Genomic DNA, 19,222 nt, shown 5'->3' with positions numbered 1-19,222 from the left:
TCATATTCCAAAAATAGAATATTATAATGGGAAAAACCAATGGGTCATCTTTTATTAAAATATTTGAATAATTAATTAGTTAATGGTGGAGGGAAGAATTGTAATAAAGCAAAAATGGCAGTATCTTTTTGTTTGGGAAACCAAAGGAAAAAAACATAAAGTTCAAGTTTAATTATATTATTAGCTCAATTTTTCATACCAAAATTTAGTTATAATAAATGAAAAGAAAATGTTCAAATTTAATGAATTTCTTCCCAATTATTTTTTGAAGTCAATGCTGAGGAACTAGGAGTTAGGAAATAAGGAAACGATACTGTCAGAAAACCCAGGTTTTGTTACTAGCTACATGACCTTAGACAAATGCTGAAGAAGTTTTTCATCTGGGTCCCCCCTCCCCGCCCTTTATAATACCTCTTCTAAAACACTGTTGTGATAGTTATGTAACATAACATATTTAAAAGTTCTCTTTAATGTAAACTATTATTAGAAATACCTTGCGGATTCTGGGTCCAAAATCAGAGCTTCTATTGCATGAGATATCAGTAAACAGCTCTGCTGCTGTCTGGATTCATGTTAAGGTTATACCTGAAAATAAAGAAATCTACTATAGACTTTATATTATCTGACTATTAAAGAAGTCAAGGTGAGGATCATAATTTTAGTGAAGCACATGTTATCTAGTTTGGGACTCTATTTTTTCCATTTAAGGGCTATATGGTATCGGAAACAGTTACTCTCAACTTCTGTATCAGGAAGTGTACTCCAGAGGCTGCCAAGTTGGGGAAGGGAAAACCAAGCAACAGGTTCTATGATTCATAGAAACTGTTTTTTTTTTTAAAGATTTTAAATTTATTTTTAGAGGGGAAGGGAGGGAGAAAGAGAGGGAGAGGAACATCGTGTGGTTGCTTCTTGTGTGCCCCCTACTGGGGACTGGCCTGCAACCCAGGCATGTGCTGACTGGGAATTGAATCAGTGACCCTTTGCTTCGCAGGCTGGCATTCAATCCACTGAACTGCACCAGCCAGAGCCACATAAACGGTCTTTAATCTGTTTTAGGCATAGCAGTTTCTCTGATAAAGGCTAACAACAATGGTTTGCAGAGTAGATCCTACACTGGCACTCAAGGGATCTGTTAACAGGACTACACTTGTATGCAGATTTTGAGGGGTAGGTGCATTACCGTATTTTGCTGTCTGTAATACGCACATTTTTGCACAAATTTTTGAGGGAAAAATAAGGATGCACATTATACATGGGTAATACTAATTCCATATCTATATAAATGCTTTTAGTTCTTTTATTTATGCTTATGTGTTAAAAGTGTAACTCTAGAAAGCAATAATGATATCCGTGTGTTCAAAAGTAAATGTTAAAATTCCTTTATAATACAAAAAACAAGTATCTAAATATAAATAAATAATTGAATTAAAAATTTAAAACAGAAGATTTTTTCCCCTGAATATGTGGGCCAAAAACATGGGTGCACATTATACCCAGGAGAGCATTATACATGGCAAAATATGGGTATGTTCATTTTTTAGGGGAAAGGGCCCATAGCATTCATTAGGTTTTCAGTCAGTAACCCAAAATACCAAGAACTACTGATTTATAGGTCTTACAACTTAAAACAATTTATCTATTCCTTCTTCTCAAAAAGGACTTGAGGCTGCTTAATAAGAAAATATGGAGACCTTAAAGAGAGCTTAGGGAACAAAAGTGATGACTAAAACTATTTAATAGATCATTAATAACGGTGATGGGAACTGGGGTTGTTGGCTATAAGATAAAAGGTAAGACAAAGCGGAAAACAGTTTCCTGGTGCGAAAATGTTTTGGGTTGTCTGCTGTAGGTCAGGTGTGCACAACATATGCAAGTCCTGGTAGGATCTGGGTTTTGAATGCTCTTCCTAGAGGTGGAGAAAGACCACTATTGAGTCACCACTTTTTAAAAAAGGCTGGTTTAAGTTAAAAAGTAAAATTATCCTTCTCATACTAGATTCCAAAAGGGAAATTATTAATTATAATAAATTTATAGGCTTATCTGATATATAACATATATATTTTAGTCAAGCATAGCTGAGGTATTCACATTTAAAAAAATACTTCAAAAGAACAAGACACATTGGGGCAAGTTCAGGATACAGCTCTACATTCCTTAAAGTTGCTGAATCAGCATCAAAAGATGCCTGATAAAGATCCCCATATCGGGAAGCAAGGTTTCGAAATTCTTCCATGGACTGCTTCATCTATAAAGAAGGAAAAAATATTATTTATGATAAACAAACATGCTATCGTTATTGTGTAAAAAAACCAAAACAGTCCAACCATAAAAAATACCTAAAAAATATTTAAACTTTTTCATTTTCATTCCATCCATTTCTATAAACTTTGTTAAATAAAATTAACAAAGGGCAAATAAAATTACAAATGGGCACAAAATTATGGTAATTTATATCTGAGGTACAGACACAAACAATAAAAAGCTGCATTTTCAGCTTAAGTTATGCTAAAATAATATAAACACCACAAGGTTTCTTTAAAATGTATATCCTTTCTCTTTATATAAATATGTAGCATTTAGTGAGACATCCTCAATCTCTTTGTTGTAATAAAACATCAGCCTATTTTTGGCAAAATAGATGAGGCAATAAGCATTTGAGGTTTAATGTCTGAGTCAAACCACTGATTTGTAAATTTCAAGATTTTTTGCCTCACAAATAACTTCAAAAACGAATGTAAATAAAAACTGCACTGAAAACAAAATTCAGACATGCCTGATTAGAGATGCGACCACACCTCTGAAGGTCATTCCCTAAGGTCATGGCAATTGTTGTGGCGATTGCAGGTGGGGGGCTTGTCTTGAGGCTGTTACAAGTACAGATGAGTTGAGAGAAGGCTTGTAGAAGGTCAATCCTGAGTTTTACAAATTCACACTGAAAACTTAAAGGATTCAGCGGTGTACTGGCAGCCTGGAAAAAATAAAAGATATATTTAAGATAAAATAAACATACAAGCAAGATGGTGCAGTACAAAAACAAGTTTTAAAGGCAATGATAATGTCTCATGTGCTAAACTGAGATATGTTTTATTATTTATATACCCTACATAAAAATATGTAAATATTTTATCTATTCAATACTTAGTAAAGAGAAAAAAACAAATGAAACATCTGCCACTGTAGGCAGAATGCTAAAATGGTTCCTCTGATTCATACCTCTCTGGTATCCACACCTTGTGTAATCTCCCTGCTTTGAGGGTGGACAGAACCTGTAACTTGCTTCTAACTATGAAATATGGCAAAGGTAATGAATTTTGAGAATGTAATTTAGGTCCCTAATGAGTTAAATTTATATTAATCAAGAGGGAGATTATTCTGCGTGGATTTCTCATAATCTGGTGAGTCCATTAAAAGAGGGTCTTGAAGGTGAGCAATTCTCTTGCCAGCCCTGAAAGCTTCCCCAAGTTCTACAGCTGTGAGGAAATAAAGTCTACCAATAACTACATAAATTTAAGGACCCTAAGCCTCCTTGAGTCTCATTAAGATTGGCCCTGGCTAACGTCTTCATGGCAACTTTTTCACAACATGAACAGAGGACCTAGCTAAGCCATACCCGGACTTCTGACTCATGGCAACGGAAATACTAAACAGGTGCTTCTTTAAGCTACTAAATTTGTGGTAATTTGTTATACAGCACAGAAAATGAACACAAACATTTTTTACAAGTTTTATTCCTAGGAAGTAAGAAAATTCTATCATCACTGTGTTGGGAAATTAGACACCCAACACTGCTACAGGGTCCGCATAAGCACAGAATTTTGAACTTCTCATGTTTAGTTTGGCTGAAACAGGTAAGAAGCATAATAATTCTCATCGATGTACAATCTCAGGTTAGACCATTCATGTGTCAGGGAGCACAAAGGGCAGCTCATGCTCATACCCTCTTAGTTAAAAAGATAGAAGGGTAATGTCATATCCATACTTGCCAAGTGAACAGATTAAAAATAAAATCTTTAAAACCCCCTGATGGTATAGTACAGTAAGAAATGTGGGAAGTGCCAAATGGCTCAAAGGACCACACTGCCTTCCCCTCTAGAACTATTTGCAAATGGAGAATCTTTTCCTGATTTATTATTTTTTAAATTCACAGCAGCGAGTGCTTACAGTCTGTTGAATAAAAGAACAACATTACAAAAGGAGATGATTTGAGGTCCAAAAACCTGTCGTAGGTCACAATGTGTTAATGGCAAAGTGGAGACTAAGACAAGAGGTCTTCTGTTTCCTGTGTCAGAATTCAGTCCTTAATTACTACCAAAGCCTCATTAAATACACATTCCACACAAATCATTACAAGACTATTAAACATTCAACAGGGTTTTTCATAATATTAGTTCTATCTGCCTCAGAGTTTCGTGGGCTTGTTTCAGTTTTTAGCACTTACTGTACTGAATGAGTAATAATTTTCTGCTCCACATAAGCTAGAATATTATGTAATTCTACTGATTAGAACCAATAATTGTAGCTTTTAATTTTCTGAGGCATTTATTAGCCTGATATAGGCAACAACAATCTTTTCCTAGAATAATCAAGAGGAAAAAATCATAGTAGTCAATGGCACTTTTTAAAATGGAGAGGAGTTTCTGTTTTAAAATAGCCATTGATCCTAACCAAAAAAATCATACTTCAAACGATATGTACCCACAGTACTCTAAATATTCTGTTTCTTTTGTGACATCAGTTTATTCTTTGTTCTACTTTGAAGTATTTCTTTTAGGATGTGCTACCATTAAAAATATTTTTGATTATGTGATAAATGTATATAAACAGTTACCAAAAGTTTTATGCCCCATCTATATATATACAACTTTAAAAGCTGTATGAGAATATTTTAAAAGTGTTTAATGTTGATTATATAAACTTTTTCCTCGTTTTAGGGAACAGGTTCTTTTTTGGGACTATAACTGATTTCAAGAAAACAAGAAATGTTAAGTGTCTGCCTTCTCTGCAACCCCTTCACTTTCTTGGCAGAGAAAATGAAAAATTTAGCTGGCTAACTATTAATTTGGCACAGGGGGGACATGGGGTCGGGGGCACTAATATCCTTGATAATTTCTTCTTAACCCACAAAGCCAGCAACTATAGTTTCTTAATGTGTAGCTGCAAGGTATGAGATGGGTGGGGATTTACGCTGATGGTGGTAGTGACCCAGGCTGGGGTCTTACTAAGAACTGCATTACTAACAGGATTTTGGAAAGGGAGGATCCTATTTCCATTTATCCCTTCTGCATAGATTCAGCAATCTTCTTCATTTGTGGTTCCTGATATTTGATAAAAACAAAGTGATAAACTCTCAACAATCTACGAATATTAAGAGGTAGGGGAGGGGTTAAGAATCTACTTCCATGTCCTACTTATTATTTTAATATTGCCATATATATGTATATCAGTAGATGTTTCAAGGTGGTTAAAATGGGATAATAAAAAGAGACAGGAGATCATTCTCATACAAGTCATCATCACCAAAGAAGAATAAAGAGGACTTACTGTTAAGGATGCAATCCCTTTGTGGTAGAATTTTAAAGACTCAGCAATGCAAGAAAGTGCTGAACTATAATTCTCTTCTTGCAACCCAGTGAAACACTGTTCTGCATGTGAGAACTCCTTCAAACTATTCAGCCAGAAGTAGAAATGTTCTGAGGCAACCTGAGTCAGCAAACTCTGATAGAGCTCTCTGGCCATGTCATGGTTACCCTAAAAAAAAAATCATGGCACATAATGAATTCTGACTCTTGAATTAGCAACTAAAGGACAAACCTAAATCTTGGATAAGCTTTGACTATCATTCCTCACATTATGTAATTATCTGAGATTCAGTCTAAGTATTTTCTCAAAGAACATGTGCTGATATATAACTTAATGCCTGCAGTTCTTCACTAAAACAGTTCCAAAGAGAAAATAAATGGAATTATCTACAACCTGCGTCTACAATTTTAGTTCAAAATATAGAAAGTATAAATACTTACTGTATGTTATTTGGTATGAGCTACTGAGTGGGGTAGGGGGAAATTCCAGTAAGTTCCATTAGGTGACTATCAGGAAGAGTACAGTGCCTGCCGCTGGAAGTGACTGGGGGACAGGGTAGTCACTGGGGGGAACGTGGGCCATTTAATGCTCAGGGCCCTGCAGTGCTTGGCTGCTTGGGACAGGGTGAAATACAGAACTGGCTTGTCAGCAGTGGTCCTCCTCTTGTCTGAGAAACAATGAAAACGTGTGCTTCAATCCCCGCCAGCAGAGACCACCAGCCTCCCTCCAGGCAAGGACTGCTACCAGTCTGGGCCTGTTAGGAACCCGGGCCGCACAGAAGGAGGTGAGCTTGCATGTAATATGGCTGAATCATCCTGAAACCATCCCCACACTCCATGGTCCGTGGGAAAATTGTCTTCCACAAAACCGGTCCCTGGTGCCAAGAAGGTTGGGGACCACTGTCCTACAATAATGCTTCTCCAACTCTACTCTTCAGACTTAGCCCAAAGGACTTCTATACTACCCAAAGCTCTGTGTCTCCTTCTTCTCAAACAAAATTAATGAAAATTGTTAGGCTTTCCATATGGCTGAGAAGAGAACAGCACACTTTCATTTGTATGAGGAAGACTTCCCGCTTCTACATATGAACGGTAAGGTTAAGGAGAGAAAGGGATTAAAGAATTGGCATATTGATAAAAGAGGACAGAAACAGGGAGACAGCTGTGGTTATGAAAATATGGGGCGAAATAAAAGTGGTGCTAGCAACCTACAGCCAGAAAGAGCTCAGATTTTTGTAATTCCTGGGAACTTCCCCATAACAACATACATGCCATTCTCACATGAAAAACACTAAAAATGAGGACTTTCTGTTCATGATCTTTCAATCCCATGACTAAGACATACTTCTATCTTCATTTTTCAGTTTTGACCAGGAGTAACAATCCCACAGTCTAAGGTATGTAATCTGCCATCTTCACTGACACAATTCACTCAGAAGGACCCCACCTACCATTCTGGATGCCTGTCTGGCAATTCGGTACACAGTCCATCCATTGGAGACACTTTCGAGCTGCTGCTTAATGACTGCCTTTACTTCAGCAGATAGTGCTTTCTGACTGGCGACAAAAATCACAGTGGCCAAACTCACCTAACATTGAGCAAGAAGTAAGACAATTTAAAAAAATCCCGTAATTCTATCAATAGCACAGATAACTTTACTCCAAAGGGATAAAAACTAATGAGGGCCCACCAAAAATGAAAATTTGTTCCCCCTTGACATTTATTAGTTTTTCACTTTGATGTTATTGAGCAATTTATTCCATTTTTCAGACAACTGTTTATAATAGCAAGTAATTCTGATAAATATGGATAAATTATAAAATTGCACAAGGAAATACTATACGGCAATGAAATGAGTAAGCTAGAGATACACTTTTCAACATAGATGATTTAAACAAAACAGGAATAGGCAAAATGCAAAAGATTACATGCAGTATGATAGCATTTATATAAAGTTAAAATATGCAAAATAATATGAGGTACATATTTCTTCATATATACACTAAGGTAGTAAATATATAATGATATGCATGGGAACGATAAACACCAAGTTCAGGAGAGTGATTATCTCTAGGAGAAGGGAGGGGTACAGGTAGGTACAGTTCAACTGTGTTGGTAGTATTATTTTCTTAAGCTAGGTAACAGATGCACAGGTTTTCATCGTATTACTCTTTACATTTTAAAAAAAATTATGTTTCATAATTTAAAATTGCCTTAATGTAGTACTAACAAAAAAAGGGATAAAGAATATTAGTTGAAAATGCTGCTCTAATAAAAACAAAACAAAACAAAACAAAACAAAACAAAACAACTTGGCTAACGACTTCATAGTATCCCGAAGGTGATATATACAAAGGTCCATCCATATTGTGGTAACTGGGTGGTGTCACTCCCATGGCCACCACTGCCGCTTGGTCCTCAGGGTACCCCCTCTCCTGATAGCAAGTGATGAATTAAGTTTTAATCTTTTACAAAATACACCCTGGAGAATTAAATATAAAATAGGCTTGACTAATTTCATTAAGCTTTACCCAATCCCTAAATTACGATGAGCAGAAACAATATGGAGTGGACAGCTTAAGGCTTACATCTAATTGATGCCTATTTAGAAGGTAGCTACTCTCAGCCTGGTAGCATTTCAATTAAACAACACTCTATCACTTCTGTGGCTTCTGTTTCTTTATAAGCATGCATCTTTCCCAATCTCAGGACTATACTGAAACCTAAACTGGATCCTAAACAGCTAAAGAGGTCCTGGATTGCAAAAGAGTAATCTGTGCTAATTTATGGTTGCTGTTATTATTAGGTCTTTAACTTACATCTTTAGAAGCCCAAAATAGAGTCTAATTCATTATTTACTTGCTTTGTATAAAAAAAGAAAAAATCCATTATCATTTTGTTCTTTGTAATAGAATAATAACAGATTGAAGGTTTTGGCTATACCAAGATGACTTGATAACAGTTATGAAAAAAGAAGTTCTAGATCTGAACTCAATAGGGCTTACTCAATCAAAGTGGAAATAGTAAAAAGCTCATGGTTCCAATTCTATTTTGACTTCAGCATTCCCTTGGTCTTAGATAATTGCTTTAACCTGTTGTTTGTTTTGCTTTCTAAGTAAAGCCAAATAGTAATGTTAACTTCTTAAAATAATTCTCACTAGACCAGATCCTATTCATCCATAGCAGGTTTACCAGAAGTTCCTGTTGCTTGTCTGTGGATGATCGGCCAATGACCTTGTAGAGCTCCACGAGGTCGCCCAGCATTCCGTCGCCCAGCACTGGCAGCTGCATGGCAATGGCGGCCAGGCAGTGGCACATCAGGATCCGGGCGGCATCCTGAGCACTGTGCAACTGAGTCAATAGGGTCTCAACCACAGACTGGCTGAGATGGGGTCTACCCTTGGCCAACTTTACCATACAATTCAGAGCAATCTGCACATTGAAAAGAAAGTAAGACCAGTTAGACTTTTAGGGTATTTAAGTAAAGCTTTAAAGAGAAGCACTTAGTATAAGTTATTGGAAAAAACTGAGGAAAAGTCTTCTTTGTAGGCATAACATTTTTCTGCCTAAGAAACACATGACGTAATGGATCTCATATTAGAATATACAAAGTGTGCCACGTTTAAAACCAAATAACAAGTCAGGACTGCACATTAACCACACACTGCAATCTAGTACTGTTAAAAAGTAAAAAGATGAGATGAAAATCATAGGGAATAATGCTGAAGAGGCAAAATATATGCCCAACTGAATGTCACCATTACTTTCACTGCTTCCAAGAACTGCTTCTAAAATGTGGTTTGTAAACACCTATGCCATCATCTCCCTATGCTAATTACAACAGAGACTCCTGGATCCCACCATCCTGAACTTAATGCATTAACTTGGTGTGTGTCACTGAGAGTTTTCAGTGTAAGAAAGGCACCCTAAGTGACTCTTAAGAATGCTGAAGTGGGGAAAGGCTTCTAATTTTCTCTTATTTCTCCAGCAAAACCGAAAACCAGTTGGCTTTAGAGCTTCTCTTTGGGCCAGTTAATGGCATCACTAATAGCCCAGTCATCAAAACTAGAAATCCAGAGTCCTCTCACTGTTTTATAGCCAAGTGATCACTAAATCTTGTAATTTCCACTTTTGTCAAGTCTCTAATACTGACCTCTTTAGCTCCTTTCCATTCTTTATATTACAACATAAATTTCTCTTTAATTCTAATCTTCTGAAAAGATGAGCTCATTAATCCATCCTTTACACTAAAACCATGTAGCTCTCAGTGTGCTGTTAGGAAGAAAAGTAAGCTCTAAAGTCTGAAAAACCCAGAGATGAAGGTCAGCTTGCTCTCTATTAGCTAGGTGTCTTTGAACAAGTGATTTTATCTCTGAGTCTTAATTTCCCATAAATGTAAGAGCAGGACACATTTCACTAAGATGAAGTAATCTTAGGGTAAAAATTAAAAAAAACTTATACAAGCCTTTAACAAAGTGTGGCATATAACAGACACATTTAAACAACAATAAAATGACAACAAAAGCTAGAACATGTCCATTATTTTAAAATTTTAGTATCTCCTCACTATTTATAGAATCATTTTAATGTTTCTTAGCATTATATTTGCTATCTTTCATGATTGAGCTGCAAACTACTTTTCCAATCTCCTGTTTATCATCTAACCACATGGGCTACTCACCATTCTGCCCAACAGAACAGGTACATTTTTGCTTTCAAGCTTTTTGTAACAATGGTCCCTCTGGTTCAAATGATCTTTCTTCAAACACTGAAATTCCACCCCATCTTTCAATGCTCAAGTGATTCCTACTTGTTCAAGTCTTACCTAACACCATCAGTTGGAATTAATCACTTTCAACTCTGTCCTCTCATTAGAAGTGCACTTTTGTAGAAGTGCACTTTTGTTTGTACTTTAGAAACTTACTGAATTTTACCTAGTTTCATATTCCCTTACATAAATGTCAGTATTGTCTAGATGGGGAGCTCCTTCAATTTGGGAACCTTTCTTGAGCATCTATGTATATCCCACTGTGGCAAGGCTAGTGTTTTACTTACATCCACAATTGGAGGAAAAATAATTTGGTTTTCTTTCTTTAAAAAAACAAAAACAAAAAAAGTTTACATATTGTGTTTCTAAAGCGACTTGGGATGAATCCTTCCAAATACAGGTTGCCTACTTCCTTTACTACCTCTTGATTATCAGCTTTTATTTAATGGTACTAATACGTCTATTGTTCATCACTATGACCACATCATACCATCACTGAATGTGTTATATTCCCTCAAACCATACTCCACTGTCTACCTAACAATCTTTTACTTCTATTAACCCTGCTTTTCTTAATTATTAATTTTGTACTATCAAATTATATTTCATGTTTTACTCCAAAAAGAGTAGTCCCGTTTCGCATTTAAAAAACCTTAAATACCTCTAAGATAATTTCTATAATTAAGTGAAATTTTTATAGTTCTTCATTTTGCCTAACAACTAGAGATTCTATACTCTTGAAATTAATACAAACCTATATATACAGAGTTTGGCTCCATTTATTTTATCAGTATTTTTGTGATCTTACCAGTGTTACTTCAGATTATAAACTTTGAAGAGTGCAGGACCTCTGCCTACTTAATTTTGCTTTATACTGAATAGGACCATTATATGTATCTACTACAATTTAATAAATACTGCCAACTGATGGCAAAAAAGGACAAAGCTTAGAGTTTTATTTTGTCTATCTTTTGGAGCTCCAATGGTCAAAATGCCAGTTTTGAAAGTGAAGACCATGCGAAGTGCTCCTTTAAACCAAGAGTTAATAAACTATGGCCCTTGGGCCAAATCCTGGTCTGTTTTTTGTAAATAAAGAACACGTACACCCACACCCTTTTTTACATCATGGTCAAGGGTTTGTCCTACAAAGGTAGAACTGAGAGTATATAACCTGCAAGATGTAAAATATTTACTATCTGACCCTTTTTTAGGGAAACTGTTCTTGACTTAGGCAATAATTCCTTGATTCCTGACTTAGGCAATGAAAATAGGCATTATATTAAAATAAGGGATGTTTTCACCTTTAATGTGGCTTGAGCACCGGGACTATCATCTTGACTACAAAGTACCAGAAGGGATTCCAGGCCAAAAACTGCGTCTTGTTCCAGCGCCAAAAGGTCTAGAGGAAAAACACGAAGTTTTATGAAGCAGAAAAGATTAAATACACACACAAGAAAAAACATCATGGAGTTTAAGATACAGGAAATACCTCAATGAGTAAAGCTAACCTTCCTGAAAATGTACATCTGGCCTTATTTCTTAAATGCAAAGGCTATCTTCAGACTTATATCTACCTCTGACTAAAGATTATAAAAATATACACATTAAATTAAGAGCTAAAGCCACAAAGATTTAAATAAAGCATAACTGAAATACTGTTACCAGATTAGCTGAGGAAAATACTAGGAACAGCAAACCATGAATTATTGTTTATCTTTCCTTTTATTTTATTTATTTATTTTTAGAGAGAGGGGAACGTCAATGTGTGGTTGCCTTTTGCATACTCACAACTGGGGACCTGGCTCGCAACCCAGGCATGTGCCCTGACTGGGAATCGAACCAGTGACCCTTGGGTTTGCAGGCTGGTGCTCAATCCACTGAGCCACACCAACCAGACCTGTGTTAATCTTTCTAATCAGATGTAAATTATGAAGGCACGTTTTCACCTAGAATGTTACAATTTTCAGCTTCTAATGAAAGCTGAACCACTTTTAAGATGTAATGAGGACCCCACATACCATATTAATGTTGTTAAGTCGAACCATAAAGAACAAATCCCTTAGATGTCTCATGCAATAGCAGTTTTTTTTAGCAATTTTCACTACCTTAGGGCTAAAATTTCTCTACAGGTTCTAGAAAGTCTTGCATATATTAGCTAACTGTATTTAGGGTAATATATGTCAGCTTTGAGAACATATAACAGTTTTCTATGTTATGTAATAGAAAACACTCATTACCATGCCAAAAATAAAACAGGTTTAATTATTCAAATCAGAATCAATACACAACTTAGAGAAATGTCTCCTGAGTTAGTGTAGGGGCTTGGAAAACAGTGTAAAAGCTAGTGAAGGTCAGGGTGTTAATAACACAATAAGTACCAGGAACAAGCAGTGCTGAAGGCTAGGAGGGATAGGAGGGACCACTAAGCTTATGATCTTTAATAAAGATCAAAATAAGCAGTGAAACAGATGGAACATCTAAAATGCATTTCCTGTTTTTGAACACCAGCCTGGACTTCTCCAAGCCTTTTGGACAAAAGGTGTCAGGAATTCAATAAAATATATGTATTATTTCTATGTACACCTTTCTTAGTTACACACATCAGTGTAATGGCCTAGATACCTAGAGATACATTCTATCGAAATTTAATTCACATTGTTCTATTAATTCACTTGCCCCTAGATGATCTATTTGTTAGTTAAGCCCCCTGGTAACTGAAGATTTTTTTTTTCTCTAAATTTTTTGGGGTTTTGTACAAGCAAACAAATTGCCTCACACCAAGGGTAATCATAAGCAGTTCCTGTCCACTGCTCCATATATGCAAGGGTAAATAGTGAGAGGAAATGAGAAATGTTCCGCAATAGTTTTCAATTCCACAGTGCCAATCCCAAAGTCCTTGTATTTTAAAAAACTTTTCAAAGGATTAAGTAGTCTTGAGAAACCCTGCTTTAAGAACACTTCCAAAGGAGGCAACTAGTAGATCAAAGCACACTGGCTAAAAATAATAAGGGATTAAAAAAATCAAACACACAGAAATCTGCCCAAGCTCCAATCCAAAAGCTTATACATAACATCAGTCCTGATCAAACTTACCTTTTTCTTGACAAGAGACAGTTATATTAGTGAGGACTCTGACTCCATGAGCTGCAATGCCCCTGTTGTTATGGTAACAGCATTCTTGGGCTAATTTGACTAAATCAGAGGATCTGGGGGAAGAACCCACATTTCCTAAACAAGCAGAGAAAAGTCATGCAGATTATAATTCATTTATATAGCTCAAAAGCTTTTCAGCTTACCAGTTCATTTTTCTCACTTTCAAGAGAAAACCTCCAATAACAAACTAACAAAATTTTCTACCTCTACATGGTTCCTCATCAATATAATATCACGATTTCTCTTTCTCCTGTCAAGGTACTTGGAATAGGTATGTGCCAATAACTGTGTAACGATTAGAATCTAAAATCAATGTAACACATTATTCATATAAATATTTAGAAAACTCACTAAGGAACAGGGCAAACGCCCAAAAAACTACAGATTGTATTCTGGGAGTTCTAATGGGATGTTATTACAGGCTTCTTGTCAGATAACACCTTACCTTCAAGAAAGGAATAAAAGGAGAAACAAAAAAATTAGGTTTGCTTTTCCCATCTCAATGGCTGCATTTAGTTATCCCTCAAAAGGTTTATAAACATTCATGATTTTAGAGATGGAGAGGATTTGGGGATCATGTGATTCAACACCCCACTTTTACAGAAGAAATTGAAGCCCCAAGATTTTAACTATCTGGCCACCAAGGTCATAAAATAACTACCCCTGTGCTTCACGCCTAAAGTTATACGCTATAAATGGCAGCACTTTTTTTAAATTCACAACTGAAATTCTGTAACTTAAGGTTTATGTTGCAAGTGTTCTTATTTCTAGTAGAGAAGCTCTTAGTTATAAAGCGAGCTTCAAGAAGAATTAAGAGATTAAAGCATATTTAACTTCTTAGCAGAGCGTCTCATTACTGTCTTCTTTTCCCCTGCTTATTTTTCTACCCTATCAACCTCATACTTGTTTCTCATACCAAGGGTGACCATATTTTTTTGAGCTTGAGGGGGACACATATCACTAATCACCACAGGCTATGACCAAGACTTTCTCAGGCAGTGTGGGACACGTGGTAACTTTACTGACTTCTTAAAAGTGCTAGTTCAGGTAAAGCCTCAGTGTTTTAAAAATAAGCAAAATATTAGAAATATGAAACTATGAGTTCATTTTAAAAGAAAACATGGACACTTCCTCCATTCTTTTTTCTTGCCCATGTGACATGGAAAATGCAGACGCATTTATAAATCTACAACCATGTTTTGCAACTCCTCCGACCCTTTCCTATCAACACTCATGAGACAAAACTTGGAAAAAAACAAGAAAAATTCAAAGAAAAAACCAAAAATCATCCCAAATCCCACAAACCAGCATGACCTTATTGTTAACTTTCTGGAGTATTTCTTTTCAATTTTCCCATATGAAAGCCAATACTATTTAAAACTTCATACATAATCAGGATACTGGCCAACATTCTGTCTTTAAACTATTTATTTTTTATCCTTTTTTTATGTTAACTATTTTAGGGATAAAATTATTTTTATCTATTTAGAAATGACTTTCTATGATAAATTCACATGGTTCAAAAGATTCAACAAATAGAAGGTAAAAAGTTAGTGAGTGAAAAGTTTCCCTCATCCACCTACTGTTACTAGTTTCTTGTGTATCATTCCAAAGAGAGTCTATAGATTTTCAAACATACATACTTTCTTTTTACTTTTATATACTGTTTTGCGTCTTGTTTTATTTCCTTTAAACATTATATTATAGGAGATTATTCCACGCCATATGCTCTTAAATAAATTGCACTGATTTTTACTGCGGTTATATATCATAATTTCTTTAATGAGCTTCCTATTGACAGGCCCTTTTATGCTATTACATCCCCTACTTGTTTTGCTATTTCATACAATGATGTTATGAATAACCCTGTACATGTCATTTATTAAATGTGTGAATATATTAGTAGGGTAAATTCCTAAAAGTGAAACTTTTGGGTATATATGTATAATTTTGATGAGTATTTCCAAATTGCCTATGCAGAGGTTTAATAATTTACATTCCCTCTAGCAATGAATGAGAGTAGCTGTTTACCCATATCCTTGTCAACGCAGCAGGCTATCAAACTTCTGACTGTGCCAATCTCAACAACTGGTAAAGTATTTCCGTGTTGTTTTGATTTGCATTTTTCTTAGATATCTGTGATACTGAACACCTTACATGCTTAAAAGCCATTTGTTAGTGATAATTTAGACACTAAATTTAAGTTTCTTTTATAAACTATCCTGACTACAGTGAAAAGAAAACTAATCAATGAAAATAAATATTTACTGTTATCTATGGAAATAATCTAACCTGGGAAAAATCCTTTACTTTCATTTCATGTGAACATTGCCTAGTCTGGTTATTCAAGCCTTTTGTGTAATTCCATATATAACTTACAATTTAACAAAATTCAACAAAAAGACAAAATATCTAGTGTGAAAAGTACCTGAATATTATATAACCTGACAATGTTTACAAATGTCTTTGAAATTAAAAAATAAAGAAAGAGAAAGTCATCTTGCATTAATTAGGTAGTTTACTATTAAAAATAACGTAAGTCAGAACCCTTAGGCTCAGACCTAAGCTTAGGCATAAATTTGCAAGTTTGGACATATCAAAACTTTGAGCCTTGGTTTCAATACTTACAAACTCCCTTGCATGTGCCTCACCTGCTACTTGTAAAAAAGCAATGAGATTCTGTATGAAAAGGCTCCTAAAAATTATAAGATATAATTAATACTCTGTCTGTAGCTTTTACAAAGTGTGTTGTCAGTTAAGACTATTAACTGCAAGCTAAGAAACAGACTGGCTGATTTGTGCAGAAAAAGAACTTATTGAAAGCACATTGAGTTTGTGGTAGATTGTTGGGAAACTGCAATAATCTCTCCCATCCCTCGTAGGCATGCCCCATTGCAATGTCATTTTCTAATTCCTCACATTAAGAGGTGTTTATTTCCCCACCTAGCTGGGCCTGGTCATGTGACTTGCCTTGCCCAATGAGACATTAAAAAACATATGCAAGCAAAAGGCTTGTGTGTGTGCTCATGGTGTGCCTTCTTTTCGCTGCTGCTAGAACTCTGAGAACCTGATATAAACAAGCCCCAGCTAGCTCGCTCAGAGTCACCTGGAGGAGAACCAAGGTGCCTCAGCTGAAAGCTGTTCAACTCCCAGCTGGTGAATGAGGCCATCGTAGCCCAACCCGTCTGATCAAGGCTCCAGATGACTGCGGTCTTGTGAGTGAGCCAAAGCAAAACCAGCAGAACTGCCCAGCTAAGGCCAGTGAAAATTACTGATGTGCAGAATCAGAGCAAATAAAATGGTCATGGTCTTAAGCCACTATGTTTTGAGGTGATTTGCTGTGTAGCAATAGATAACTGATACAGAGTATCTCACAGAATTACTGAAAAGGCTGGAAAACTAAGCTTGGAAAAACGGCAAGGCTGGAGACCAACCAGGATCACAGCCCAAACCATGCGTGGAATTAGTCCAGTGAAGACATTAATGCCATTGTCACTGACATCCTGATGTCACAGTTTACACTGATGCCAAAGGGACAAGACCTAGCCAACAACCACTGCTACAGTGTTCCTGGAAACTGGATGTTGCTGTGGTCATTGTTTATCACCAGAAAAGGGAGTCTCCCACGTCACCCCTTTCAATTCAGTCTGTGGTATGGAAATGATTAGGTAAGTTCCGGCCGCATGGAGTGCACCCTAGGTGGCTTGGCAACAGAATACCCAGGGAGGCTTGGCAACAGAGTATCAGGTCCTTTCAGCCTCTTATCAGACCTTACAGGTCAGGCAATTCACTTTACCCAGTAAGTTCATAAACTGTGAAACCATAAAAAGGACTAATGCACATTATAGTTCTTTAATTAATCCAATTCAAATTAACTGACTACAAAAGGAAGCAATAAAGATTCTACAAAACTTGCATTAAAACAAAACAAAAAACTTTTAGCCTGAAGTCTGTTACGTAAGTAAGCTCTTCACTGGGCATTAACAGGCACGGTGGAGTTAATTCATCTTGAATTAGGCAACCATCTAAAAGGTAGCATGACATTTGCTTTTAAAATTCACCATTACTTGGCCTTTGAAATGTACTTAAATTCAAAGGGCACTCTAAGTCATAGACATATAAAAGCAAACCAGCTATTTGAAGCATCCTCAAAAATATCGTGGCACCCACATATAATTAGAAAAAGAACAAATACAGAAGAACAATATCTTTAAGATCAAGGATGCAAGATTTCATTACCATGGGCATTAGTTAAGAAATAATTTTCAAAAAATCACTAGCATATAACAGAGTAGGAGGCTGAAACCTTTCCAGGTTCTAAAGCTTTAGAGAGGGAACAACCTGAAGCATCAACATAAGTTAAGGGATTAGCACATCACCCGTACATCCTCTCCTTTCTCCTCCTTACCTGTAGCTATGCTGAAATAATGTTTAACAGCAATGGTCCCAGAGAGTGCGGAGAGGACAGACAACATTCCCAGTTTTAGGCTGTCGTAAGGAGTCTGGAGGGCACATTCACAGAGTGCCTGAAATGCAGAAGAAAAGGGACGTAAAACTTAAAGCATCAGTATACTTTAAAAGTTTCTACTCGTTTTACATTTTCTAGCTTTTAAAAAATACATGTATTAATGTCTTTTTTCCATGATAAAAAACTTAGGTCAAACTGCCACCACCATGTTAGCTAAATACAATGCATTATCCTAGATGGGATCATGTAACAGAAAAAGAACATTAGGTAAAAACTGAAGAAATCTGAACAAAGTATGAACCTTGGTGAATAATAATAATGTATCAATATCGGTCAATTGCAATGAATGTACCACATTAATGTAAACTATCAGTAACAGGAGGAACTGGGAATAGCATGTCCTCTGTACTATCCATTTTTCTGTAAATCTGCCCCTGTTCTAAAAAAAAAAAGACTTTCTTTCTTTCTTTCTTCCTCTTTCTTTTTCTTTCTTTCTTTCTTTTTCCTTCCTTCCTTCCTTTTTTCTTTTTTCTTTTTAAATACATTTGTCTCTGCCTCCCCCCCCACCACTTTCCCTTGCCCCCTCCCTCCTTCCCTTCCTCAGCTCTTCCCCTTTGGTTTTGTCCATGAGTCCCTGCTATATGTTCCTTGACTTTCTCTTTCCCTTCCCTTTCCCTGCACCCCCTCTCCCTCCTTCCCTCTTGTCTCTGTTGATTTCTTTCCCTTTCAGTGTTGCTGGTCATATTTTCCTTGCATCTTTGTATTGTTGGTTAAGTTCCGCTTATAGGTGAGATCATATGGTATTTGTCTTTCTCCCCCTGGCTTATTTCGCTTAGCATAATGCTCTCTAGTTCCATCCATGCTGTCGCGAAGTTTAGTAGTTCTTTTTTCCTTTCTGCTGCGTAGTATTCCATTGTGTATATGTACCATCATTTTTTGATCCAATCATCTACTGATGGACACTTAGGCTGCTTCCAACACCTGGCTATTGTAAATTGTGCTGCTATGAACATTGGGGTGCATAGGTTCTTTTGTATTGGCGTTTTGGTGTTCTTAGGGTATAGTTCCAGCAGGGGAATCACTGGATCAAAAGGCAGTTCCATTTTCAGCTTTTTGAGGAAACTCCACACCGCCTTCCACAGTGGCTGCACCAGTCTGCATTCCGACCAACAGTGTACTAGGGTTTCCTTTTCTCCACAGCCTTGCCAGCACCTGTTGTTTATTGATCTGTTTATGATGGCCATTCTGACTGG

At 36.3% G+C, this 19,222-nt stretch overlaps 1 protein-coding gene across 1 annotated transcript in view; it reads right to left on the bottom strand.

The window, feature by feature from the left end:
• Window positions 1-19,222, bottom strand: part of INTS7 (integrator complex subunit 7) — a 66,633-nt gene that overhangs the window by 11,794 nt on the left and 35,617 nt on the right. Inside the window, exons 8-16 of the mRNA XM_054562950.1 lie at window positions 17,910-18,027; window positions 13,442-13,576; window positions 11,650-11,747; window positions 8,773-9,012; window positions 7,031-7,168; window positions 5,542-5,748; window positions 2,774-2,968; window positions 2,142-2,245; window positions 494-562 (exon numbers count right to left, since the gene is read on the bottom strand). Of these exons, the coding sequence (XP_054418925.1) occupies window positions 494-562; window positions 2,142-2,245; window positions 2,774-2,968; window positions 5,542-5,748; window positions 7,031-7,168; window positions 8,773-9,012; window positions 11,650-11,747; window positions 13,442-13,576; window positions 17,910-18,027 (1,304 nt within the window). The remainder of the gene's footprint in view (window positions 1-493; window positions 563-2,141; window positions 2,246-2,773; window positions 2,969-5,541; window positions 5,749-7,030; window positions 7,169-8,772; window positions 9,013-11,649; window positions 11,748-13,441; window positions 13,577-17,909; window positions 18,028-19,222) is intronic.

Source organism: Pteronotus mesoamericanus, unplaced genomic scaffold, assembly GCF_021234165.1.
Source record: "Pteronotus mesoamericanus isolate MK-2021 breed Mesoamerican mustached bat unplaced genomic scaffold, CSHL_Meso_final scaffold_705, whole genome shotgun sequence".
Lineage (NCBI taxonomy): Eukaryota > Metazoa > Chordata > Mammalia > Chiroptera > Mormoopidae > Pteronotus > Pteronotus mesoamericanus.
This window is presented reverse-complemented; position numbering and strand designations above follow the sequence as displayed.